Source organism: Lycium barbarum, chromosome 9, assembly GCF_019175385.1.
Source record: "Lycium barbarum isolate Lr01 chromosome 9, ASM1917538v2, whole genome shotgun sequence".
Lineage (NCBI taxonomy): Eukaryota > Viridiplantae > Streptophyta > Magnoliopsida > Solanales > Solanaceae > Lycium > Lycium barbarum.
The window spans coordinates 2,322,522-2,350,457 of NC_083345.1; the positions used below are offsets into that span (position 1 = coordinate 2,322,522).

A 27,936-nucleotide genomic window follows, 5' to 3' on the forward strand; every position below is an offset into this window, starting at 1 on the left:
TGATCCACTTAGATTTAGCCATTTGTCACTGCGATTTGTAAGAAAAAAATTCAACTGAAATTCTGCTGGGCGAAGTTTGAAAAATTGCATTAGCAGCGTACGTACCAGACTAGTTATTAATTAAGTTGGCAGATTGATAGATTGTTAATTAGACTTGACTTTTCTTATTTTACCTTGTAATTACATACCGTATGATTTTCCGGAACTCGCGGTCCACCCCTGCCTATCAGAGTTGTGATACTAGCTAATAGCTATATCAAATTATCAATAATCACCTTAATTAAGTAGCCTAAGCTGATACAATTTTTTCTAATTACCAACCCCATTAATTAATCCCTCTATATAGAGGATAATTAACAGTATGTACAAAAGCTCTTTGGCCGCCAAAGGTATCTGACTACTTCTAGCCTATCAATTAGGACATGTTCATTTTTTATTATCCGGTTGCAAAGTAGTTAGGGGTCGTTTAGTTTGAAGTTATGCTGGGATTAGTTATATGGGGATTATTAGTTACACTGGGATTAGTTATCGTGGTATTATTTTTTATTGACTTTTTAGTTTGTTGTATTAAAAATAACGTGCAATGTATAATTCCTAAGAAGAACTTGTTTATTTAGAAAGTTAACCTCCATCTTATTTATAGTAAAAAAAGAGGTTTGAGGGACTTTAGGGGTATTTTTGTTAATTTCAATGTTTTGTCCAGCGATAACTAATCCTAGAACTATTATTTCACCATCTGACATAAATAACTTATCGCAGTACTATTTTCTAATCCTGATATAACTTATCTCGGAATTAGTAATCAAACAAGGGATAATTAAGACAATTTATTGCAGGACTATTTATATTTGTTCAACCTACCAAACGACCCCTGAGAATTTAGTTTGCTTTGAACCTTTTTTCAGGAATAGTTGAACGTATGATTCTCCTTTTACTGAGGAGTAATCTTAGGAGATTAGTTTCTCTAGCATGTATTTAAATTTTAGAGTTAAGACCAAGTTTCTCATTTAATAAAAGCAAGATCCTCTTTTCATCTAAATCTTGAATCTATATATCGTATCAGATGTCAACTCGCACGAAATGTCAAAGATTGTCTCATCGCGTGTTGACCAAGGCCCTATACTCATTTAACCTAGCGTGCTAATGCAGACGGGGATTCAAGATTTAACTTCCATGGGTTCAATTCTTAAGACTTTTAGTACATATTAAACTCATTATAATTTTAAAGTTATGGGTTCAAACCTACTGTTTGTTGTAATTTTAGTGAATTTCTATACATAAATTTATATTTTGCACTAAAAGTCCTAGGTTGAGATGAACCTGATGCCTGCATGGTGCACCATCCACTGCATTGTGCACACTGCACGCCCGCATGTGCATTCGTTGGGTGTCGCTCTCTCCTCCGCTTGCCTTGCCAGGTCCTGCCGTTGCGGTCGCAGCCTATATTAGTATTATTTTTTAATTTTCCTCGTTATCTTTTAAGTGATATTTTGCTCAAGCTATTTAATTTCAAACTTTGTTATTATTGAAGATGATGGCATTACTTAGAACTTAGGGGACTAATCTGTAATTACTATAACTTAGACAGTTAGTGAAATTAGATAATTAATGAGTTAGTTAGTCGGTTAAGATGATAAACTTAGTTGTATAAAATACCTTATGTACGGCTCATTTTTTTATCAAGGAAATCAGTTGCTCAATTCTCCAACTTCTTCTTCTTCATTTCTCTCAACTTGCTCGAGCTTCATTCTCCATTAATGGAGTAAATTCATCATGGTATCAGAGCAGTACAGTCATTAGACTGATTACCTGATCCAATTTTTCAAACCTCAATAGCAATTTGAGAGATCGCAACAATGGTGGTGGACAATACACTACCAGAAAACCTAAATTACAATCATCCGTTATGTCTCAGTTCAATTGACAATTCTGAAGCAGTTTTAATTGCACTGCAATTAACTGGTGCTGAAAATTACTCGATTTGGAGTCGAATGATGAAGCTTGCTATTCTAGGTCGTAATAAGCTAGGATTCATCAATAGAACTTGCTAAAAGAAGGATTATGGTCAAAATTTGACAGATCTGTGGGAAAGATGTAATGCAATCATACTCTCATGGCTAATGAACTGCGTCTCAAAGGAATTGTATGGTGGAGTTGTGTACTCGACTGAGGCAGTTAAGTTTTGGGAAGATCTCAAAGAGAGATTTGATAAAGTAGATGGTTCTCGAACCTATCAACTGCACAAGGAGATAGCAACGATTCATCAAGGTACTGATACAGCTTCTGCATATTTCTCTAAATTGAGAGCACTTTGGGTAGAATTTGATAGTATAATACCATTTCCTGATTGTGATTGCCCTAAAAATCAAGATTATGTGAAGTTTATGAATAGTTTGAAACTGTTCCAGTTCCTAATGGGACCAAATGACACTTTTGGACAAGCTAGAGCACAAATCCTTACGATGACTCCTCTTCCTACAATCAACAAAGCTTATTCTATGTTGATTGAGAGGGAGAGTCAGAGAAATATGGTGAACAACAAGTCTATGAATGAAATTAATGACCTCACTGCAATGTTAGCCCTGAGAAATGCAAATACACAAAAACAAAAGAAGAACTATAACTACAATCCAAATTATGATCCAAATGCACAGTGTGACCACTGCAAGTTGAAAGGACACACCATGGCAGTTTGTTATAGATTTGTAGGATATCCACCTGATTACAAATTCAAGAAGAAAGGATCATATGAAAACAATTATCAAAGCAATCAAAACAGCTATCAGAGGAATCATAACAACTCATAAAGAGAGTACAGAGGCAACTTACATACTGCTAACAATGTTGCTGCTGCACTTGGTGAATCAAGTCAAGCTGAATACATTGTAAATAGTCTTCAAAGGGGCCTTGAACAAGCTGTGAATAACTTTGGTTTTTGTATGGGATACAACAAGGAGAAATATGCTCAAATAGTGAATCTGCTGAATCATGAAACTGGCCATCCTAGTCAAAGGGAAAATGAGACTGGTCAAAGTCATGCCTCAATCTCTGCCAATACTGCAGGTATTACCACCTCACTCATGGTTAATCACAAAAAAGATAAGGATATGTGGATTGTGGACTCTGGAGCCACAAATCATATGACCTCAAAAGCTAACATAATCACTAATATACAGAAGGTAGATAATGATCATAAGAAAGTTCATTTACCAAATGGGGATACAACAGACATCTCTCATATAGGATCATGTCCTATATTTGATAACTCTACACTGCATAATGTGCTTTTCATTCCTGAATTCAAGTTTAATCTATTGTCAGTTTCTCAGATCACAAAAAGCTTACACTGTTTTGTCTCCTTTTTTCCTGATTTCTTTGTATTCCTGGACCTCTACAATGGGCAAGTGAAGGGGATTGGTAGACAGTCTGGTGGACTCTACCTTCTACCTGTTCAAGCTCTCAGTAGAGGCATTCCATACTATCAGTTATATATTTCATATTTGTACTAATTCCAAACTCGTTACATCTTTGTACTAATCCGTAGCATGGTTTAGAATGAAAAATGACATTTCTTATACTCGTTAGCATGCTTTAAAGTATTAAACTTAGAATTGAAATTTTCAGGAGTGCTACATTAAGAAGTGTGAAAATCTCAATAGAAGAGGAGGAGAGATTGGATTATGTTTTGCAGATCAGATTATGACCTATTATTTGCTATTTCTTGACCCAACCCATTTTGACCAATTTGCGGGGTTGGGTCATGAGTTATTTAAGCCCATTTCCATCCGCACAAGATGGACCTGACCTGCCATTTGCCAATTACACACGGTCAAATTATTAACGATGAATCTACATATAGTAATGAAAACTTTTGCAAGAATTTTTATAGTAGTTATGAAAAATTGATTTGACAAAGAAAGTATCTCACCAAACAATGTTTAAAATTAGAATATTTAGCTCAACAAAATTCATTCTTTGGTGTAAGTTATATATAAATAAAATTGCATCAAACCGTTTGATATGTACCATATGAAAAGAATATCGTATAAATTAGGAAGCGCAAGACATCTTGATTGTTGTGATATATCATAGTGAATTGCGTAACAGTCTCATATAAGAATTTAAATTATTACTATAAAGTAAACTTTTAAGTACTTAATTATATAATATCTCAACAATAATTACACTCAAATATATTTAAGAAAGGAACATACAAATGAAAAGATAACATTTGACCATCCATCCACAGCGAAGCTAAGTGAATGGAGGATACATTTATTCAAATTCCCAGCAACAAAACTATTAGTACTTACTACTAAAACACACAATACACATATACTTATTACTTAGGAATTAGTTGTGAGGCTTAGCTTGAGTGACTTTATCCATGGCTTCACCTTTGTAGTAACAACACCTATAGCAACCATTACCATAGTAATTCCTTTGACAACAACCATAGGGGCAGTATCCGCCTCCACGTCCGCGACCACCACCAGGGTATCCCCCATAACCTCCACGACCGCGACCACCACCAGGGTATCCTCCATATCCACCCCCCGGGTACCCTCCTCCGGGATATCCTCCATATCCTCCTCCAGGATATTTAGCATCATTTACCTCATTTTTCTTTTCAGATTTCTTTGCTGCAACCAAAATCATACATGTGCATGTTACGTCACTACAAGAAAGTATAGAAATGACAACAAAAAATTTAATATTTGGCAACAACTTAGTTTTATTGTTGGCAAATGAACTTTTTTGTTGCCAAAGAATTTAATTTTGTTGCCATAGTATTGATTATTGTTGCAAAAAGTACTTTTGGCAACAAAAAAAAAAAATTGTTGCACGTTGTTACAATAACAGCCGTTGGGAAAAGTCTATGCAACAAAAAAAAATTGTTGCCGAAAGTATTTTTTGCAACAATAATCAATCTATGACAACAAAAATAATTTTGTTGCCAAATATATTTTTTCTTGTACTGCGTAAAAAGTCACTATTAAATTTTTTGTTTATAGATTAGTCTAGTGTTAGAGGATATAACAACAATAATAAGTATGCATCAATCTCAAACAATTCGGGATCGGCTATACATGAATCGGCATTGTCGTTTCATATCACTCTATTTAAGCTTATTTGAGTCCAATATTACATTAAAAAAATGCAAAGTCCTAGAGATTTGATCTCTATTTTTTCTAGTGGCATATAATATAAAATCTCTAACTTGATTAAAAGTCTCTTGTAAAAAAAACATTAGACCTTAAGTAAAGATACTAACATGATTAAATTATTAAAATTAATCCAACTAATTGTTGTTTATATATAGGCAATTCTCTTATATTATACCTTACTTTTTGCTAGAAGCTGCATATATTCCAAGAGATGGTAGGTCTGGTAAACAATAGAAGTCAGTACATAAGCAGGCGATATGTCAAAAAGATGGACGTAGGCGTTTGGACATGAATTGAGGGATATTTAAAGAAAAGTAGTATTTGAAGTTACGTTGAAACGAGGTTATTTGGAAGTTGAAGTTGTGTATGGACATGTATTATTTCACTTGAAAAAATGTTAAAGCTTTGTGGGGAAATTTGTTTTTACTTTGAAAAACCTTTTTTCAACTTTGGAGTGAAATTTTGACACAATATATAACTGAACAGATTTTTTATTAGAAAAAAAAAAGTATGTCCAAACGGGCCTTAAGACTCTTCAGTTTGAGCATCAATTTAATTAAGACATTAAAAAAAATATCGCGGACACACACAAAAATTTAAAGAGGGGCTGATTTAATTAATATTTTAATGCATGGTAGAGGCAAGGCACGACGTGTTGCAAAACAATTTTTTTTTTTTAACTCGCATCGCCTTGCATAAGAGCAAACCCGCCCCGTTACCTTCCCTATGCATAATAGTAGATCGCTACTAAAAAATCATTATTTTTCCACTGATTTCTCACTGGAAAATTTTTAGTGGCAGTTTTTCACTGAATGTGGGTGGGAAAAACTTAAATAATAGAGTTTTCACACGTAAAAAGTAGGAAGTTTCCAGCGTTTCAATGGGAACCTGTTTCCCACCGTGCGTTTTCCCAATGAGATTGTTCGGTGGGAATGAGGTGGAAAAATTATGTTTTATAGCACAAATTTCTCACTGAATGTCAGTGGAAAACCCCTCTTTTTGTAGTAGTGGATATAATACTAGATATATGAACTTATTTACCTTACAACACTCATGGATTGATTAAAATGGAAATTCAGGTTCTTGAAATGTTCAAAAACTTATAAGCTGGCTACATTATGTTTTTTCACTTTATGTGATATGAACATAAAAGAAAGAAGCTTACTGTTTTCCACAGTATTGGTGGAGCTCTCAGCCAACTCCGTAGCAGAAACCTCTGAGGTCACAATTGCAAAAATAGCCAAAGCAAGGCTTAGAAGTATAAAAGCCTTTAGTCCCATATTTTCTTACTTGATAATTAGCTTACTACAGTATATATTAAAGTTGTGATAATTTAGAATGAAGAAGGATGAAGAAACTAATGAATGTTTTGCCTCTATTTATAGCATGATCCAAACATTAAAAAGTCAAAGATTTGAAGATTGCAATTAATGGACTACTGGACCAGTTATTAACTTGGCAGTTGGATAGATTGGGCTAATTAATGTAGTACACAGGGAGACAGGAGTACCTTTTTTTTTTCTTTTTGGATAACGATTGCATTTTTAATGGACAATGCATTTATGGTTGAACTAACATATATTATGCTCTTTGTTTTTTGCTATGTGGATATTTTTCCGAAAATAGTCAATCTTTTTCTTTCTATTTTTGTTTTCATAGTGAAGTCTTTAAGATGGGAGAGAGAAACTTATTGTTTTATATAAATGTAATATGTTATGTTGAGTTATATAATATCTCACCACCGAGGGTTGTGGTGGAAACTGGAACAGACAGAATATTTCTCTACTATACTAATTAGACATCTCAGATTCGAATGATGCTATATATATACTATATGAAAATTATATCTAGGAAGCTATCCTTTTAACAGGCCTTAGGCAGTCGGGGCTCTAATACGATGTCTCAAATTGAGCATACAAAGACACAAAAACGTATAAAGAGCTTAATCTTTATAGGAGAGGGAGGAAATTGAATCCAAGATGTTTCTATGAAAATAAAAATAGAAAGACTTCTTTCTGAAAATAAAGCAATTGCTTAAGTTCTTTCTTTTCAACTTTGCGTGGCGAGATGGCTATATACATAGGTAAATCTAGAATCTGTATGTTATGTGCTCTAAATTCTATATTAACGATTTCAAATGCTAATAATTAGATTCTAAATTTAAAGTTTGTACATATTTAATGAATTTCACAACACAAATACAAAATTCAAGACAAATCTATTGAAATTCGGCCGACTCCATAAGTTGTCTAGTGCCGCCCCAAGCTACACATTAGTATTATTTTCTAAAGGAAGAGTAAATTAAAGAAAAAAAATATTTATATCTTGACATAAATATACACGGAATAAACTAATGTTGCTTGTTTTCATGACAGGATTGATAAAACTTGAAGGCCGCAGTCTACAGAATTTGTTGGGAATTTGGATATTGTACATTTAGTTTAGATCCATCATTTTTCCACGTATTACAGCATTAACATCTTGCAATTTCAATTATGTCAAGTAGCCCATTTGGTGATAGGGAAAAAGAACTTTATTTGATCAAGTATTTGAATAACCTAAATGAAGTGCTCCCTTATTAATTAAAGTGTCTTACTTTTCTTTTTAGTATGTCTCAAAAAGAGTGTCTCGGTCTTTCTATATTTAGTAAATTTTCCAACGGCATCATTCTATACATGGAAAGTTTAAGACCACTACATTTAAAGGACTGCACACATCTTTAATTTAAGACCATAAGATTAAAACAAAATCATTTATTTCTTAAACTCCGTGCCCGATCAAACTAAGACACTTAAATTGGAACGGGAGAGCAGTAATTTTAATTAATCAATTATTCCTATCATTAACTCCTTCCATTTATTTATAATTTTCTTCCTTTTGTCACATCTAGTATTGTACATGCTAAACTATTTGAAATTGATAAAAAAATCACTTCTTTTTTTTAAAAAATAGACGTATTAGACATTGACTATTCCCCAATTCATAAGATGAGAGACAAATTTAGATCATGAAAAATATAGCACCTCCAACTCGCCCAAATTCGGTTTGGCTAGGCCGCATGTTATTTTGGGCATATAACAAGCTAGCCCACGTAAGAATTTGGGCAACTTTTTGGGCTACATATATCGCTCAAACTGACCATAAAAACTTATCAAAACAATATGAAAGAAAAACAAACTTTGGGGTTTGATTTTATTTTATATAGTTATAAAAGAACAAACAAATAAATGATTTTTTTTAATTGAATAGATTGGGTCATGATCTATTGCTCGGCCCAAATTAATTTGTTCATCTTGACCCGAGCAAATAAAGGACGGCCAATGAACTAGTCCATTGATAGCTCTGACATCTTAACCTAGTTTTAGTTCAACTCACCCATTTAACACCTTTAAATTATGAACTTATGAATAAATAAAAACTAATTTATGTGCGCGTTTTAGGTTGTATCTTTATAAGAGACAAAAAACGGTCACGTGCATGAGTTTGCATGGCCAACGAATCAAAGATCGATATTAACAATAGGTGGTTGGAGGGTGAAGGAATAATTGAGATTTGAGAAAGTCAAATGCGTTGGGCATTTTTACAGAAAAAAATAATTAAGGGTTGACTATTAAATTTATCAATTTGCATAATCCAAAGCTTATCCCATTTGCAAAAATGCTATACGACTCTATGCTTCAATTAATACTAGTGTTAGTCGGTTTCCAGTTCGGTAGCTTTCTAGCCTAAATCACTTGAAAGCTATATACAACTAAACTTGCCAAAGATCTATTTCTTTTTCTTTTTTCAAAAAAGCTCTATTGTGTTGAATGTTTTAAAACTATCATTATTAGTGCGGTTAATTTCGTGGATAATCACTCAACAACTTTTTCTTTATAGCATCAAATTTACTAAAATTTTATAATGAAAAAGTCACTCAACTTTATTCAATATCACGAAAGTCACAACACTATTTTAAGTAACCAACAATTTGCTCAACTTTGCATAAGTATTACCAAAAGTCATCAAGAGAACTAAAGGAAACATTTTTATGATACCTAAACAAAATTGAACTATTTTCTGGTTATAGTGAATTAATTTCTTACTATCTTATTGTGATACTTAAACGAAATTGAATAGTTGAGTGACTTTAGCGCAATCAGTAAAAATTGAGTGATGATCCTAAAATTACCCCACTACTAGTATTACTTTACTACTATATAGAAGTATGGGTTTTCCTGTGCTTCGTCGTCAGTCCTCTTTAAAATATATATATATATATATATATATATATATATATATATATATATATATATATATATATATATATAATATATAAGGTGGGTCCCATACTAAAAACACCAAGAAATATTAAAAAAAAAGAGGGGGGGGGGGGGGGGAGTGGACCCACATCTCCAAACTCATGTAAAAATTAAAAAAAAAAAATGGACCTCATATTAAAAAAATCAAGCAATATTTAAAAAAAAACAAGCAATGTCAAAAAAAAGGTGCATTCCATATTAAAAAATCATACAATATTCATGTAATTCCCAAGTATGAACCCCACCATCTCCAAACTCATGTAAAAATAAAAAATAAAAAAATGGACCTCATATTAAAAAAATCAAGCAATATTAAAAAAAAAAAATGGACCCCATATTAGAAAAAAAAGCAATATCAAAAAAGAAAAAATGTGCATCCCATATTAAAAAATCACACAATATTCATGTAATGCCCAAAGTATCCTCATCAAGTCAATAATGGTGGATTTATTGTCACATGCGTATCAATCCATTAGTGGGAACAAATGAAATTATTGTACAGCAAAAAACATGGATTCCATATTATTGCTTTTTGTTTTTTGGTAATTAAACTTTATTAATCACCAAAGTAGGCATTACAATTCAGAAGTAAGTTTACACATCTTACTTACGTCTAATACATAAGTATCACAGTTGCTAGCCTAGAAAATAAGAGATTGTAAAATATGCTGCAAACTAGGTGGAGCTCTAACACAAGATACATAGACTATCTCCTTAGTCACTGCTTCCCAATTTCTACTCAGCTTTTTAAATATTCTCATATTTCTCTCTATCCAAATAGCATGGAGAATCTCTGTACTTAGCAGTTTGAAGACCTGGGCCCTCTGCGATTTACCACTTGCGTGTTTGATTAGCCATAGCTGATGTTGCTCCCATGTGGCTGGTTGGTAGCTCTGCATTTGTAGCCATTGTAGTACCTTGTTCCACACTGCTCTAGTGTAAGAGCATTGGACAAATAGATGTTCTCGTGTTTCAGCATATCTTTGGCAGAGGCTGCATTTAGGCTCTACCTCTATACCCCATTTGTTGAGTCTGTCAGCTGTCAACAGTTTGCCTAGTAGGTGTAGCCACGTAATGAACAATGCCTTGGGTCGAGCTGCATTGTGAAACATGATACATTTCCACGGCACCCTAGGTATATTATCAAGGCCATGATAATAAATCTGCCTTATCAAGCTTGTGCTTTTCTTGAATTGTATCTGTGATACCATTTCCCTAGACTCAAATATTTTCCTAATCATCCAACAAGCCTGTTTAGGCACTTCCATGAGCAGCAAAGATTGGTTCTTTATATAGTAAGCGTGGATCCACCTTATCCATAACTTGTCTTGTTTATGTGTAATGTCCCACCACTGCTTGCCGATAGCAGCCCTGTTCCATATTGACAAGTTAGTGATATTTAAGCCTCCTACTTCTTTCGTATTACACACCCTCTCCCATGCTACTAAAGCTTTTTTTGTGATATTTTCAGTATCGGACCACAGATAGCTTCGGCAGTGGGCTTCTATTAGCCTCAACACTTTAGTAGGAATGATGAATAACTGGGCCCAAAAAGCTTGGATCCCAAACAGCACAGATTTAATAAGTTGCATCCTACCTGCATATGACAATTTCCTAGCAGTCCATGATGAAATCCTTGCAGTAATCTTGTTGACAAGGGGTTGCCATTGTATAAGGGATATTTTCCGTGTAGACAAAGGGACCCCTAGGTATTTAAAGGGGAGAATACCCACTGAGTAGCCCAGTTTGGTGAGGATACTTTCTTGTACCCTCTGTTCGACACCCCCAAAGTATACTGCACTCTTGCCCAAGTTAGCTTGAAGTCCAGAGGCTTGTGAAAATGTGTTAAAGCAGTCGTGAAGCAATGTCACTGATGATATGTCTCCCCTAGCAAATAGTAATAAGTCATCCGCAAAAGGCAAGTGACTTATACCCAACTTAGCACACTTAGGGTGGAATTTAAATCCCTTATTCTCCTGCAGTCCATTGAACAGTCTGCTAAGGTACTCCATCCCTATAGCAAATAGGAAATGTGACATTGGGTCACCTTGCTTGAGCCCTCTAGCGGCTTGAAAGGGTGGGGTAGGTTCTCCATTGAGCAGTATGCTATAGCTCACTGTGGGCATGCACTCCATTACCCAGTTTACAAATCTGGTAGGAAACCCCAGCTCAACTATGACCTGTCTTATATACGCCCATTCTAATGAGTCATAGGCCTTTTGGAGGTCTATTTTAATCATGCATCTTGGCGAAATATGTTTCCTGTTATAACCCTGTACCAATTCGTGAGCAAGGATGATATTATCCCCCAATTTTCTACCAGGAATGAAACCAGCTTGTGCCTCACATATCACACTAGGCATCACTTTTTGCATTCTATTTGCTAGGACCTTGGAAATCAGTTTATATAAAATTGTGCAGCAGGAAATAGGTCTATACTCTTTGATGGTGATTGGGTGTTCATTCTTTGCTATGAGTGTGCTAGATGTGCAGTTTATAGGGTGATACATGGTACCTCGCCTGAAGAAGTCTAGTACAGCATCAATGACGTCTTTATGGATTGTATCCCATGCTTTCTTGAAGAACACTGCATTGTAGCCGTCTATTCCTGGGGCTTTATCATCCCCTATTGCTCTCAAGCTTGCTATCACTTCTGCTTCATTAACTGGTTCACTTAGTAGTATTTTTTGCTGTTGTGATAAACCTGGTCCATTCTGCATAACAAGCCGATTAACAGCAGGCAGCTGTTTAGTAGATGATCCCATGAGTCCCTTATAAAAGCCAATGATCTCCTCCTGTATATCTTTAGGTTCTTTTAGTACCTGTCCTGTCAGTGAAGTGAGGGAAGAGATATGTTTTTTGTGGCTTCTTTCTTTTAACACAGCTGAAAAATAATTAGTGTTAGAGTCTCCAAGTTTGATCCATTGAGCTCTCGACTTTTGTTTAAGTGCACTCTCCTCTATGATGGACCATTTTTCCAGTAATTGCAGTGTGTTTTTTTCCTGTTTCTGTAATTCTTCATTCCATTTTATCCTCATCTGCCCTTGAATACCTGCTAAGGTTTTCCTTGCACTCTCCATCTTCTGTCCGATATACTTGTATTCCTCACTGTTGAGTTGCCTCAACTTTGATTTTAATGCTTTTAAGTTCATCCAGACATGCTTCATCTGCCCTTTCCCTATGCCTCGGCTCCACTGTTCTTTGACTATAGTTTGAAAATTCTTATGCTCAGCCCACACGTTGAAGAATCTAAATGATACTCTAGTATTTCGCTGTCTGCTAGCCAATGTCAGCATCATAGGGGTATGGTCAGAAATACTAGGTAAGTCATATATTAGTGGAACGTGTCCCCAGGTCAGCATCCACTCATGATTACCAAAGGCCCTATCTAATCTACTGCATACTCTATCCATTCCATGTTTCTTATTTGTCCAGGTGAAATAGTCCTCTCTCCAAGGTAATTCATTCAAATGTGTGTCCTGTAGGCATTCGACAAAGTCTTTTATTTCAGCAAACTGGACAGGATTTCCACTAAGTCTATCCTGGGCATATAGCAAGGCATTAAAATCCCCACAAATAGCCCAAGGGCTGTTAAGTCCCTGAGCTATATCTTTAAGGTATCCCCACAATGGTTGTTACACCCCATTTTAACCGGGTTAGAGCGGAGTATAACATATTGGAGACTCCTTTATTGTTTTGTTTTAAGGAGTCGCCACCTAATTAATTTTAACGGTGAATTAGGACACCTAGACATTAACTAAGGTAAATCTAATTAAACCTCCGTTAATAGTCTGCTTAACCAGTGTGATTTTAGGTAAGGGTTCTATATTATCCTAAAGGGAAGGGGTTAGGCATCCTTTAGAATCCGCTAACTTGCGGTTATCCGACCAAACTTAGGTTGATTAATTAAGATGAGAATTTGCATAAAAAAAGACTTTGAATGCTATTTTAAATAAACCTTGTAAATATTACTAAGGCTTTAGCCGAAAATACCGTTTAGAAATAAAGCCTATAAAGGGTAATTTGCATGAAAGAGAATTTAAATGCTATTTAAAGAAAGCTTAAAATGTTACAAAGACTTTATGTGAAAATATAATAAATGCCATTCAAGATAAGACTATGAAATTAGGATATTTTGCCTATATATAGTTGCTTTTGAGAAAAAGGATTTAGCAATTTTAAACTTTGAATAAATTATATTATAGGAATGTAACAATATAGAAAATCTAAACTTATAAGTAGAATATCAAAGTATATCATCTTAATTATGCTTAAAAATATGCATGAACGTTTCAAATTGAATGAGTTTCCTATAAAATATATTTGAGTTTGTAGTGACATATTAATGACGTCTTTATATGATAAAAATATATATAGTCGTGCCATTCTTTTTGCGAATCAATCATTTCGAATGAAACATAAATATTAAACGTTATAAATGGTTTTGACGTAAAAAGAAAATAATAAGATTTATGGAGTTGATGGTTAATCGTCCTTAAACTAACTACCCGTTACTAAAACTAATCTATTAACTCATTAGGACTCATCTAGGTTTAAAAGAAGCAAAATAAAGGTTAATCACATAATAAAAATTGAATATAAACAACATAGAATAGGGTGTAGGAAGATGTGATGAATGGCCTAGCCCATTTTGGGCTGCTGCTTGTCTACTGCCACTGTTCTGGGCCTCGGCCCAGAATTCTTTTAATTTGCTACGGGTGGGCTGCTGTGTTGTTTGCTATTGGGCTTGGCCCAGAATCTGTTTTCTATTTTTTCTTTTGCTGTGGACGGGAGCCGGACAGAGAATGACCCGGAAGATTTCATTGGGCTTTTAGCCCAACTCCGAATGCGGAAGGAACAAGTTCCCGGACTCGCATGCGATGGTCATGCAAAATAAAAAATAAAAGATTAGCATACCATTCAAATTAGGAGCAAAAGCAAAGTAACAGCAAAGTATGCGTTATGGGTTGCAAAAAGAAAATGAGAGTTAGCTTGAAGTAAGAAAAAAAAAACAAAAAAAGAAAAGTCGGACAAAGTCAATGAAGGTCAAACACCAAGAATAATCAGAGGAAACACCATAAAGGACTGCTAAACGATGTGCATGACTGAAGTAAACTTGGATATCTAAACTGTAGTCATGTAGAGTCCCCAACAAATTTCTTAAACTCATTTATCTTTCCTTAGTAACCAAAACAAATAAGAACCTGTATCTACGTGGGTTTGTTTATCAACTCAAAACTAAGACATAGAAGGAAGCATAGAGAAGAGGGGCTGAATGGAACAGGTCCCATACTAACTAATCTTATTAAATAAAAATGAATGGATTTAGGACCAGGCAACACATAACTCAGCAAGTTTAATCATAAGGATATTTACCAAGTCTTTCATGGCATGCTTGGCATTTTACAGTATAGCCGACAGAACAAGAGAGGGCAGACAGTCCCCTTTATGGTTTTTAACAACACCGTGATGACGTATGTATGAATTATGACACGCACAAAAGACACGGATCATATAACATATGAACATTCTCCTTAAGGGACAATGGACCATGGGACCAAATAAAATGACAGTGGGTCGATACCCTTTTTATGCAAGAACAGACAAGGCCACAAACACACAAAGGCTAAAGAAAATGCAAATTTTATTCCTTTTATACTGATTATCCCTTTACACATTTACCAAGTTAAACGTAATATATATCATAGCAAGGTCTACAGGTTCGTTCTTCTCATTTATTCTTTCTTTCAAACTGCCCACAAGACGACTTGAAGCCCACAAACAAATAAGCTCTTTCTATTAGCAGGGTGATAAAGATTTTCAAACAAAGGACCTTTTTCTCAACTCATGTTTACTCCCCTCAGCCATATTAACTTAAGATATCCGAAGTATTAGTGCTACATTAATGTATGAATCCAAATTAAACACGACTAGATCAAAACAGAACCTATATAAATTGTTCAAGCCGACTGGTCATGGAAAGTCCAATGCACACAAATGCGATTACCATGTCACCTAGTCTAAACTGACATACGATTAATCTGCTGACATGCAAGCGAACAAAGGCAAACTTAAGACACAAGGTCAATTTAAACTTGCATATAAAGCTAAAATCATCACAGGACTAAACTGAACAGGACCAAACATGCCTATTACAACTAGAGTAACTGCAGACAGACTAAAGCACAACTAAGCAGTCACAGACCTGAACTGATCTGAGAACAATCATTATTGAGCATACAAACTATATTTAAACTGCTATAGGCTGAATACATATGGCTAATCAGAACAAGAATAAAATGAACCACTATAGAACAACTAAAAGGTAGGCACATGCACACAATCGCAGGCTACAAACTAAGGTTTAGAACTACTCAAATGAAGAATGAATAAGCGATGTAGACCTAACTAGCACATGACCAACCCAAGTTGATACGTAATATGGAACTGAGCAACTACAGAACTAGAAACAGGATTAATCTAAGCTTAAACATACATAATACAACTCAAACGACTACAAACAGGAACTAAAACATAACTAAACAAAACAAGTCACATAAGTAACTTAAAACACTCAATGATTACGAAAATTTAACTAAGGGAAGGTGGATTACAGGCCTAGGAAGAGAGCATTTAACTGATTTCGTACAAACACAGGACGGTAACATCATACATGAAAACCAAAGCAAGTGAGTTGCATTCAAGGCAGGAGAGTGCCAAAATCACTGTAAAGAAACAGTAACCTCAACCAAATTGAAACTTCCTTCTTTTAAATATAGAATCCAACGAAAAGGGGACAGAGTTGGGTTAAATATTTGTGTTCCTTTAAAGATTATTTGGCCGATTCATATTAGATTGAATTATCAGCATGCCAACAAACGATATTCTGACTAAACCGAACATCTTAACCTGAATAACAACAGCAACATGCCACACGTTTCCAACTAAGCTGAAAACGTAATAATGACCCATCTAATCACAATAGCTAAGCTAACATCAGACCAAAACGTATAAGCACACAAAATATGTAAGATTGAAAGGAGAGGAATGGGATTTACCTTCTTCGGGTGCAGCGAAATGGGTGTGAAGCCTTCGATACACACTCAAACACTTCAAAACTCAATTCACAGACATAAGAGAGATTGATAAAATTGAAATTTTTGCTTGGGGGATTTCAGCGACAAAAACGAAGGCTCTTTGTTTCTATGGAATTTTTTCAGGCTAAAAGACTCAAATTTTTCAAGGGGGTTTTGTGCGACTGAGAACTTAGTTTCTTTGGGGGGTTTTCCAATCCAAAAATCCTCCTTGGGGTACTCCTATGAATCAGAAAATCCTCCTATCCCCCAGAAAATCCCCCCTTCTTCTTGACTTGGGCAACGATAATATATAGGGCGAATTAGGGTTTGTTTGAGAGGAGCGGGGGAGACAAAATTAAGTGGGGGATGACAGTGAGCGTGGGGAGACAAAGTGTGGTGGGACGGCAGTGGTGTCAGAGGATGGAGGTATGGGTGTGGGTGATGAAGCAGTGGGGTGAGGGAGATAGTGGAGGTGCGGGTAACGTGGGAAGAGTCGACGACGAAAGAGGGGAAATTGGGAGGCGCGGCGGTGGCGATGGGGGACGAAGAAGTGGAGCGGCGGAGAGGAGAGGTGAAGGAAAGAGAAGAGGCGGAAAGGAGGAGGCGGAGAAGCGAAGAAGGATCAGATCCAAAATGAGAAACCCTTAAGGGTTTCCCTTATTTTGGATAAAGACGGGTCGGATCAGGTCCATTTGTGGACCGGGTCAATTTTTAGACTGGGTATTAAAAGAATGGACTAGTGAATTGAACCATGGACTAGTCTAAAAATTAAGATAAGCGATATGGGCTAATCAAAAAAAAATATTAGGAGTTAATCGGACTTTGATTTGGGGTCCGGTAAGTAAAAGATGCGGACCGAGTGCAAGAAATAATTTGGCTTCTAAATTTGAATAAAAGACCCATTTTGATTAACGATGTACCAAGGGTGCCAGAATATCACCTGGTACGAAAAAATGTGTAATTGTAAAAAGACCCGGATAATAAAAATTTATGTTGTTGCAATGACCGTTTAATAATGTTTCAACAATAAATAAAGCTATCGTTTAAAGATGCACGAAAATAAAATGCGATGTTGTATGCAGGGGTGGATCAAATGCCGAGAAACGCGAGTCTCAATAATATCAAATAACTGTAACGAATGACTAGTGGTAATAATACTGCTAATAATAATAATACTAATAATTAACAACAATGATAATGATAAATGATGACGGTAATACTGATAATGCTGATGATAACGGTGAAAAAAATAATAATAGATATAATAATAATAGTAGATAACAAATATTGACAGTTAATAACAAAAATAACAATAGGAATAACGATAATACTTAATAATAACAATGCTAACAATAATAATAATAATAATAATAATAATAATAATAATAATAATAATAATAATAATAATGACGATAACGATAATAAATAACAATTGTTGATAAAATCAATGATAATAATTAATAAAAAAAAAAATAACAATGGTAATGATGAATAATAATTAATAACAAAAATAACGCTGATAATAGTGATTAGTAATTAACAATTATAATAATAATAATGATAATGGAAATAACAAGAATAATAATTAATGACAATTAGTAATAATGGTAATTTAAGAATAATAATAATAGTCGTTAATAATAATAATAATAATAATAATAATAATGATGATAATAATAGTTGTAACAGAATAATGAAACACCGTCATTGATAGGGACTAACCACTATAGTAAACATAATATATTATTATTTATTTATTTTTTTATTATTATTTTTATTTATTTATTTATTTATTTTATTTTTATTTTTTTTAAATATTAGAAGCGCAAATATGTATTTCGGAGGAGAGGCGGGACAAAATTGGGTGTCAACAATGGTCTCTGCTGCTCAATGCTGTTAAATCCATAGATAATAGTTAGGTAGCAGTTGACGTCAGTAGCATTTTGTACCAAGCAGTGAATTAGTTGGTCTTCTACTCTAAGTATTGTAACTGTGTAGTAGTTCGGGTCCCACATTACCCATATCCTCCCATTACTAGCAGCAGAGTAGTTATTAGCATGTCCCCATCCTGGAGCAATGCACTTAGAGATAGCCTGTGCATTGTGTTGCTTCACCCTAGTCTCAATCAAGCCTGCTAATTTTACCTTATTATTAATTAACAACTTTTTTACCTCCTTCTGCTTATATCGCTTATTCATCCCTCGGACATTCCAAATCAGCCAAGTCATAGTAAAGTTTTTCCTCCCTTGTCGGGAGGTATAGCTGATTGCTCACCACTTAAGCTCATGGCACTGCTACCCATCCTTGGTTTAGCAACTGCACTCAAAATTGGGAAGTTGGTCATATCAAGTGCCAATACCGGGGTTGGGCTACAACTATCCAAATCTCCACTTTCTGTACTACTTTGCACACTGGCTTGAGGCTTGGGGCTAAGCTGACACTGCACAGCCCCAATAGCAATACCAGTCTGCTTGGTTACGTCCTTCTCACCAGGCTGAACTACATCGATGTCTACATTTTGCTCGAGCTGCGGAGGGGCTGTTTGGGTTTGCAGCTCTTTCTGCTGCTGATTAGGCCCTTTTGAGATCCAAGTTGTCACATGTTTGTGATATCCTCTCTTCCTTGGCTTGGCAAGTGGTTCAGGGGCACATTTGTGCCCAATAATCTGGCATTTTTCACAATATATTGGCTTCCATTCATAGATCACTTTCTGAGTAAAGGTTTTTCCACTAGGGTCCCTTACTACAATTGTATCAGGCAGTTGTCTGGTGATATTAACTTCAATGAGAACACGAGCAAAGGACACCCTTGCGTGTCTAGCAGTACATGCATCCGCAAAGACTGGGGTGCCTATAGAACTTGCGATTCGACTTAGCGAGTTAGTACTCCAACAATTCATAGGCAAATGAGGTAGTTTGATCCATAGAGGAATTTCAGTAAGGAATTCCTCATTGAAATCAAAATCCGGCGTCCATGGTTTAAGTATCAATGGCCTGTAATTAATCATGTAGGGTCCTGCGTACAATATCTCTCTCATGTCTTCCATGGAATGGAATTTTACAATATAATAACCTTCCTCATGTAGATACACTTCGGGCTCAGCTACTGAGTTCCATGATTCAGCGATAAATCGACACATATTATTATACCCAGGACACTCACCGATAGAGTACACAATGAGAGCACATTTCCACTTTGCGGTCTCTCGATCTACCTCTTCCTTCTCCAGTTGAACGACAACCTGCCCGTCAATAACCTCAGGCGGGATATATTGAAGTGGCAGCCCATTCTCCGCAGCTCTGTTCTTCTGAAATAGATTTACCCATGGCTCAGCTGGAGCTTTCCCGTTTTCTTTTATAGCCGCACCTACGCCATCCCCCTCAGCTCGATTGGTTACCCTTGATTTAGACGGTGCCGCCACGGTTGTGGTCGGTGTAACCCTAGGCACTGGCATCGCACCCATCTGCAATTGTCGACTCGCCTCAGCTTTAGAGCCGGATCCCTCCTCAGTGTCACTACGGGGCTCAGTTCCTGATGGTGGAGAAGCCGCTGGCGTTACCGATCCAGTTTTCTCCACAGCTTCCACAAAATCAGCTAGAGGGATCTTCCTCGGTCGTCCTCTACCTCGAATTGTTGGTTGTGTGTTGTTACCATGTACTGATTGCGCGTTGTTTCCTTTATTTCCTTTGCCTTTGCCCCTTCCTCTCGCCATGTTTACCTCACTGGCGGTGGTTAGCTACCGGTCGCCAGCACATAGAGAGAGAAAGTTTTTTGTCTTACTTTTCGGATTGCAAACAAACTGTTTAAGTTTTACTAATTAAGTAGTCAAATCATACAATTTCATTTCTTTTCTTATATTAGCCTGAGATCTAATCTAGATATTTAACTGTTGTATTTGCTATTCCGCCATGTCATTTATTTGTTATGTTTACTAAATAAATATACTTAAAATATTTATATTTCTAAAATAAGATAGAATTTAATTACTTTTTCATTTTTATTCTTACTCTAATAAATGTAAAAAGAGATTAATGTTATAAAAGAAAAAATAATATTAAGGAGATCAAATAATTAATAAGGTAAATTAGTCAAATAATAATTCTAATTCACGTTTCCTTAAAAAACCGTGCAAAAAACAACATGACAAGTAAAATGTGCTAAACCAAGAATATTTACCAAAAACTAAAAAATTGTAGTTCTTCATTTAAATAGAAAATCAAATGTAAAATGAGATAAACCAAGAATATTTACCAAAAATTAAAAAATAGTAGTTCTTCGTTTAAATAGAAAATCAAATTTCTACTTTGTTTCGTTTTAAACATGTAAAATTAATTTAATAATTTGAATTAGAATTATCCAAATCAAAATTTGATAAAAAAATAATAAGTATTGTTTAGGTCCAATCTACATACATTAACAATAGAATATTTTACACCTTTAAATTAATCGAATTAAAATTCAAAGTATCAATTGATGCTTAAATATTGTTATTGTTTTATCTCAAAGAGAGGAAAATAGTTTCTTTTTAAACAAGTCTTCTCTTTTAAAAGTATTAATAAATTTTTGCCAACTTTGTATTCGTAGCAAACACTAATAATTAAGTTTTGGATACGAAGCACAAACTACAATGTTATATTAATCATATTTTAAATATAGTATATATATATATATATATATATATATATATATATATATATATATATATATATATATATATATATATATATATATATATTATCATTACCCAAACACAATTATATACACATAGATATACTATAATACAAAGTGCGCACGGGCATACGCCGTCTAGTATGATATAAAAGGCAATAATTTAATTTCTCAAACACTTCTAAAATATTTCATTTTTTAATTAGCAAGGTAGTTGGGGTGGTGTTGCCTTTTACCAGGTTACTAAAGTTATAATCCAGTTGACACCTATTTCTCGATAAGACTAGTCAACGGATAAACGTTCTATGAAGTATACGAAGCATACAGCCTGTTTGGATGGGCTTAAAAAAAATGAAGTTTGGGTAGCCCAATTTATTTTTTTGGCTTATAAATTATTTTTAGCTTATAAGCTGTTTTAGATAAGCAGTCAAATGAGCTCAATTAATTTTTTGGGCTTATTTTAAGTACAAAATGGCTTTAAGCTGGCCAGCCAAACACTCAAAAAAACTGAAAACAACTTATAAGCTGTTTTCAACTACTTATAAGTCAATCCAAACGGGCTCATAAAAGCCGGACGTTAGTCGATGTGGCCCCTATATATGTACTAGATGATGAAAGCCCGTGCACACAAAAAATAGTATCACACTTTTCTTTTTAATTTGTCTTAAAAAAATGATACTCCCTTTGTTTCAATTCATGTGAACCCTTTACTATTTGGGGAGTCCACCAGGTGGTTCTTTGACCACATTTTTCTTACATTTATTCTAAATTATTCGAATTATAAATTATCATGACATATAGTATTTTTAATCTAGTTTCTAAATATATAAATTTTATTTTTATAAACTTGAAAAATCTATGTCAAAATTTAAGGTCAAAGTTATAAAGTTTGACCCTCATACTCCGAAAAGGTTCACATAAATTGAAACGGAAGGAGTATATTTTTAAGTTTAGAAATCATTTAACTTGAAACTTCCCCTTTTACTTTTAATGAAATGATTTAAATCCACACAAATATCTATGACTTGTTTTAGACCACAAGTTTCGAAGATTTTTCCTTTCTTTTTTAAACTTCGTGTCTAGTCAAACTATGTCACATAAATTATGACAGAGAGAGTACTTTTTAGTAATATAATTATGAAATTTTTATTATAGAAAGTATTATAATTCAATTAATTGAAAATATCAATAAATTATTTTACTTAGTCCGCTTCTCCCATATATGACTTTCTTGGTTTGGTTCTCCTATTGAAAGATTTGAAATACACCTTCTCCTACCGAGTTTCATGTCATCATCTCTTTCTACTCAATAACACTGGAAAACCCTTTCATGTGTTAGCATCTGTTGTAATCTTAAATTTTTTAGTATATACCAACTTCATTATTTTAAGAAAATATGTGTATACGTTTTCTTGACCGTTTATATTTCGTCTTCTTGATATTATTCCCCATTATTTGTGTGAAACGAATGTGTCTAAACTTATACCCAAAGGTATAAATTTTAAATTTTTTGATTTATGACTTCTTTAGCGGTTTTTGTGTTCAATTTAAATCGTTATTTCTTTTTTTATGAATTTCTCTTCTTTAAATTTAAATCGTGCTTTTCAGGATATAGATAACAATGCCCTGGTGTCACCAAAATTTATTGTCTTCAAGAGCCAAAGTGCCAAACAACAACATATCTAGAAATAATCCCTAAGAACATGTAGGGAAAAAGCATTCCAGTGATAAGTGTACCACGAGAGGCCGGCGACATAAATCCTACAGCTGCAAAAACTTGCCTGAAAGGAAATGCGCTATTATTTCTTATGTCACTATTTAGATTTCTACAACTAACAAAAGGCGAGAAAGATTAAAAAAATAAAAGTGCATATATGCGTAGTTCCCAAGGAATAGGACAACTTCCTGTTTTCAGCCATCACAGTCCCAGTTGAAAAATGAAGCTTCGACAGGAATTTTGCTAAGGTAGTACAATATTTATCCAGTGGTTTAACAAAAAATCAGGGAATGAGAATATAATTTACATGCCCTACTCCAAGGACTAGAGCTTGTTGCTTGGCTTTGTCTTCAAGTTCAAGCATAACTTGTAATTAAGTTGTAGCTAACATGATCATTCTGTTGATCTTGATCTCTAATCGAAGTACACCAATATTAGATCATCTATGAGAGTTAGAACCTAGTATAAAAGAAGATACGTTAGAAACAAAAATTAAAGTCACTGCAACATTGAGTAGCAACAACCAACAAGGACACATTCTTATCACTGACAAAAACGAAGCCTAATACTCGCCTTATAATGGTACTGTGTACTCCACTATGAAAATAACTTCTTTCATATATACTAAAATAAATAGACAATATAAGAAATAATTAAAAAAAAAACTATAATCTACTGAAAAGCACCTTTTTCATATACATTGGTTACTCAAAAGCTCTCTACTAATTCCTTGCAAATGGCTCATCCACCCACCACATACACATAGATATACAGAGCGAGTAGAATCTTCAATTCTGTGATTTCTGTATTGTTTCATGCAACAAAGACAAATGTACATGTATACCGAATGATTAAACATACAAAACATTACAGAGATTTGCAAGCGATGTTATATTCAATTACCGATATTAATAAAACAGAAAAAACATAACAAAAAAATTCATTTCACTTGATAAACACAAGTTAAAGTGTGGATAAGCATGAAGAGAACAATCATAGAGCCATATGAACAATGCTAAATAGTTGTCAATCTGAGAGCTAATCGGCTACCAAATCATGAAACTCCGATTATTCACAATGAGAAAAACCGAAGGCACAACAATTCGTTCTAAGCAGAACTATCAAATTTTGTAACCAGCATTCTAAAGTCATGGTATAGCTAACATCTAGCCCTCTCAACAGGCAAAACATGTGAGGAAAGTTCCTCTTAGAGATTAACCTATCAACTTATTATAGTTAACTGAATAAATGAAGTAAAATATATAGTATTTTTAAGTAACCATAGTTAAGTGAGAAACGTTGATATACAAACATATGTTAATGCATTTATTTATTCTAGACTTCTGGTTCGAGTACGTTAATAGTGTTCCTAAATTAACTATTAATTGTATATTTAGACACTTAAAAAAAGATCCATATGATCACAAGAGCTTGAAATGATCATGTATTTCAGCCATAGATGATGAAGAAGTCGCATTCGAGAATTAAATTAACATCACTGGTAACCAATTGACAGAAAAGATATTAATTAGTTGCAAAATCATGTAAAAAAAAAAAAGGAAGTTAAGGAATCTAATTGGTCAAAAACAATAACATCTACTCCCTCCGTCTCCATCCCAAAAAAGATTGTCTTAGTTTGACTTGACATGAAGTTTAAGAAATAAAACAAGACTTTTAAAATTTGTTGTTCAAAGCAAGCTTTAATATTCGTGTGACTGTAAAATGTGTGTGGCTGTAAAATATTTCTAAATATAGAAATGTGTCAATCTTTTTAGGACAAACTAATAAGAAAAGTAAAATAATCTTTTTGGAATCAAGGAGTAATAAAATTACCGGTATCGCCGATGATGACAGACTTGAAGAGATAGTTGTACGACAGGGTTCTCCAGAATGATGTTGGCAAGAAATAGGAGGAAGATTAGGAAGATCATAGTGAATTAATTAAGGAGATTTGGCAAAGGGGGTTTTTAGATTGCAAAGCGGTACAAGAGGCGAAATGGCGTTTTATTGGCCGGGCCTTATTGGTTTTGTGTGAATAAATTGGAATTATTTGTCAAAAAAATTGTAAAAAAGATAAATAAATAAGTTTCCTCCGTTTTAGTTGTGTCACGTCACCAGACCTAAGTCCTGCAATTATATATTTGTATAGATGTATATTTTCTCCGTTCAATTTATGGGAAAGTGTTTGACTGAGCATGTAATTTAAGAATGAAAGAAAGATTTTTGAAGTTTGTGGTTTAAAACATGTCATAATTATTTGTGTGACTATAAATCATATTGCCAAATGTAAATAGAAAGCTTAAAGTTAAATTATTTATACATATAGAAAGGAATTATTCTTTTTTAAACTGACTGAAATGCAAAAGAGTATCACATAAATAAATTGGGATAGAGGCAGTACTAAACTAGTGGTGTCAAAAGGATAAAACTTACAACGTTTCATTGAAATAGCAGCCATCAATATGGAGTTTTAAATCCCACACGTGAAACTCCACGATAATGCCATGGAGTTTCACTTATAGAATTTAAAATTACATAACAATGACTATTTTCTAATTACATGATTAAAAAGTGGTTAGGCCACACTATATATTACCACTGTCATATGGATATGTTGAGCTAAATTTCAACGGGTTAAAGTTGTGAGGCAATAAATATGAGCTCAGCTAAGTTGGGTCAAGATGGGTTAAACAATGACTAACAGCCCAATCCGCCTTACTCTTACCAATTTTTTGTTTTCTTGTTTGTTTATTATAATATTTTAAGTACCGAATAAAACCTTTTTTTTCTTTAATATGATTATATATAACATATCAAACAAAAAAAGTTTAGATATTATTACCAGGTTTTTCATGTGGAAATTTGGCTACAAATTTAGCCCAAATCAACATATATTTAAATAGATTGAATTAGGCGAGTCAAAATAGGTTAAGTTAATAAATGAGCAGGACATTAACATGTCCAAACTTAGGTGGATTGGGTGCTGATGTTTTAATTTTATTCGCTAATTTTGTCACTCCTATGTATATTGTATATTATGAGAATATGTGTGTATAACATGCAATAAGGGAGCTAGGTATAAGAGGTTCAATTGAATACCTTTGTTGGCGATTATACTGCACAATAAGTCAAAAATATTTTATTTTTGTTTACATATAAACTGTTGAATCTCCTCAATATAAGTGAAGAATTTTTTTACATACAAAACTGTTTTTTGGTGTATAGTAGAAGAGTGAGCGTCATACATGACGGAAGAAGACTGGCAATTATTGAAGTCAATAGCATCTTACAATCCAATTAGGGATTCAGCACACACTGTATGGAAGTGGGGACTCTAAAATGCAGAAGTCTTTAATTTGGTGCAAAATCTCAGTGCCAAAATCAGAAAACAAAAATTAAAATGACAAGTCCCATACTTCTATTCACGTGAAATCTTCACGGCCAGCAATTGTTTGCCCCTTAAATAAGAATATTTTGGTCTATAAATAGTATCGAGGTTCACTTCCTTTGATCCATCACACTCATTTAGAAAGTTAAGTGCATTGCTAAATATTTTTCAAAATGGCTTCAACAAAAAATTTGGTTCTTTTAGGTCTTCTCATTGCTCTTGTCCTTCTTGTTTCCACCCAAGTGGGAGCTTCATCTGCTCAAAGTAAGTTATAATTTATTTTTCTTTTGGGTTGAATAGCTATATATGTAATTCTTTTTGGTTTAAGATGTTCTTGCAATTATTTCCATAAATGTCGTGTTTAAAAATAATATGACTAATTACTAAGTTATTTGTCCAATATTTAGTTGAAGTTGAGAAGAAAAAACTATTTAATTTGAAGTTAAGCTGCATTTTTATTGAAATACTTCATAAACGAGTTTTTCAATAGCTCATCAGTATTTGCAAATATAAATTGATGGCCAAACGAATATTTGCTACAACAACAAAAATAGCTATGAAATTCATTGCTAATATGTCGCTAAATAACCTGTAGCTAACATGATTTTTTGGCAATCTGTCGCTGATAAATGACCAATTTATGTTGTTTAGCAACAAAAGTTATGGGTCGCTAATTTTTTTTTTGTAGTAAACTTCATTATTTGCAAATATTAAAATACTAATAATGGCCAAATGAGAAGTAGTTTTGAAGTAATAATTTCAAAGAAAACTCATAACATACCGTAAAATCATTAAGTTTAACTTTTGAATTTGTCTCTACTTGTTATTAAACAGAAAAAACCAAGACGACTGGCGATGTTCATGAGGCGCAGTATGGAGGAGGTGGATACCCAGGCAATGGCCGCGGTGGGGGCTACCCTGGACGTGGTGGTGGACGTAACGGATATCCGTGGAGAGGTTGCAGATATGGTTGTTGCCGTGGGTACCGCAATGGACGGGGATGTGCTAGGTGTTGTGCCACTGCTCGTGAAGCTCCTGATGCTCTATTTCAAGATGATATCAAGAGTTGATCATAATTCACTTTCATTTTGTCCTAAAATGTTGCTTAATTTCCTTTTAAGAAATATGGCATGTTGTTGTCTTCATTGGGGACTCATACTCATGTGTGCGTTCCATTGATTGACCTTGCTAATGCTTGAATAAATCACTATTATCTAGTGAGATTTTCTTGTGAGTGTATTTTTCTCGCTTTTGAGGATGTCATTATTGTGTACGCAATTTGGAGTTTTACACTAGTGAAGTTGTCCACCAATTATTTGTCACTGTTGCGACTTTAACTCTAAAAGTTTCAAATTTATATTGATAGAAAATTAAAATAAATCTTGAGCCTAATTTAACCCAAAAACGTAATAGTAAATGAAGTGCCGATTGACCAATGTCATATAACGAAACTAACAATGCCATCCACTTCCGATGTGGGTCGGACTACTAATACCCCCGCACGCCCAACATAGGTTAATTGACATGTGTAGAAATTATAATATTGGAGCCCAATAACAGATAAATTAAGAATGAAATAAATTTGTCCCGAATACCATAAAAAGAAGTGAACCTTGTC

At 34.2% G+C, this 27,936-nt stretch overlaps 2 protein-coding genes and 1 long non-coding RNA gene across 3 annotated transcripts; 1 reads left to right on the forward strand and 2 right to left on the reverse strand.

Moving 5' to 3' along the window:
- Positions 1-4,140: 4,140 nt before the first annotated feature.
- LOC132610895 (glycine-rich protein-like) lies at positions 4,141-6,532 on the reverse strand. The gene is made up of 2 exons (XM_060325300.1): positions 6,334-6,532; positions 4,141-4,643 (listed from the first exon to the last, which is right to left on the reverse strand). The coding sequence occupies exons 1-2, from the start codon at positions 6,446-6,448 to the stop codon at positions 4,354-4,356; spliced, it is 405 nt and encodes a 134-aa protein (XP_060181283.1). The 5' UTR covers positions 6,449-6,532; the 3' UTR covers positions 4,141-4,353.
- A 16,360-nt stretch (positions 6,533-22,892) lies between these two features.
- LOC132611371 (uncharacterized) lies at positions 22,893-24,902 on the reverse strand. Its single transcript, XR_009571608.1, has 2 exons — positions 24,764-24,902; positions 22,893-23,389 (listed from the first exon to the last, which is right to left on the reverse strand). It is a non-coding gene; the product is annotated as an uncharacterized LOC132611371 (long non-coding RNA).
- Positions 24,903-26,318: 1,416 nt separating this feature from the next.
- On the forward strand, positions 26,319-27,630 carry LOC132610536 (glycine-rich protein-like). Its single transcript, XM_060324856.1, has 2 exons — positions 26,319-26,582; positions 27,153-27,630. The coding sequence occupies exons 1-2, from the start codon at positions 26,492-26,494 to the stop codon at positions 27,386-27,388; spliced, it is 327 nt and encodes a 108-aa protein (XP_060180839.1). The 5' UTR covers positions 26,319-26,491; the 3' UTR covers positions 27,389-27,630.
- The last annotated feature ends 306 nt before the right edge of the window (positions 27,631-27,936 follow it).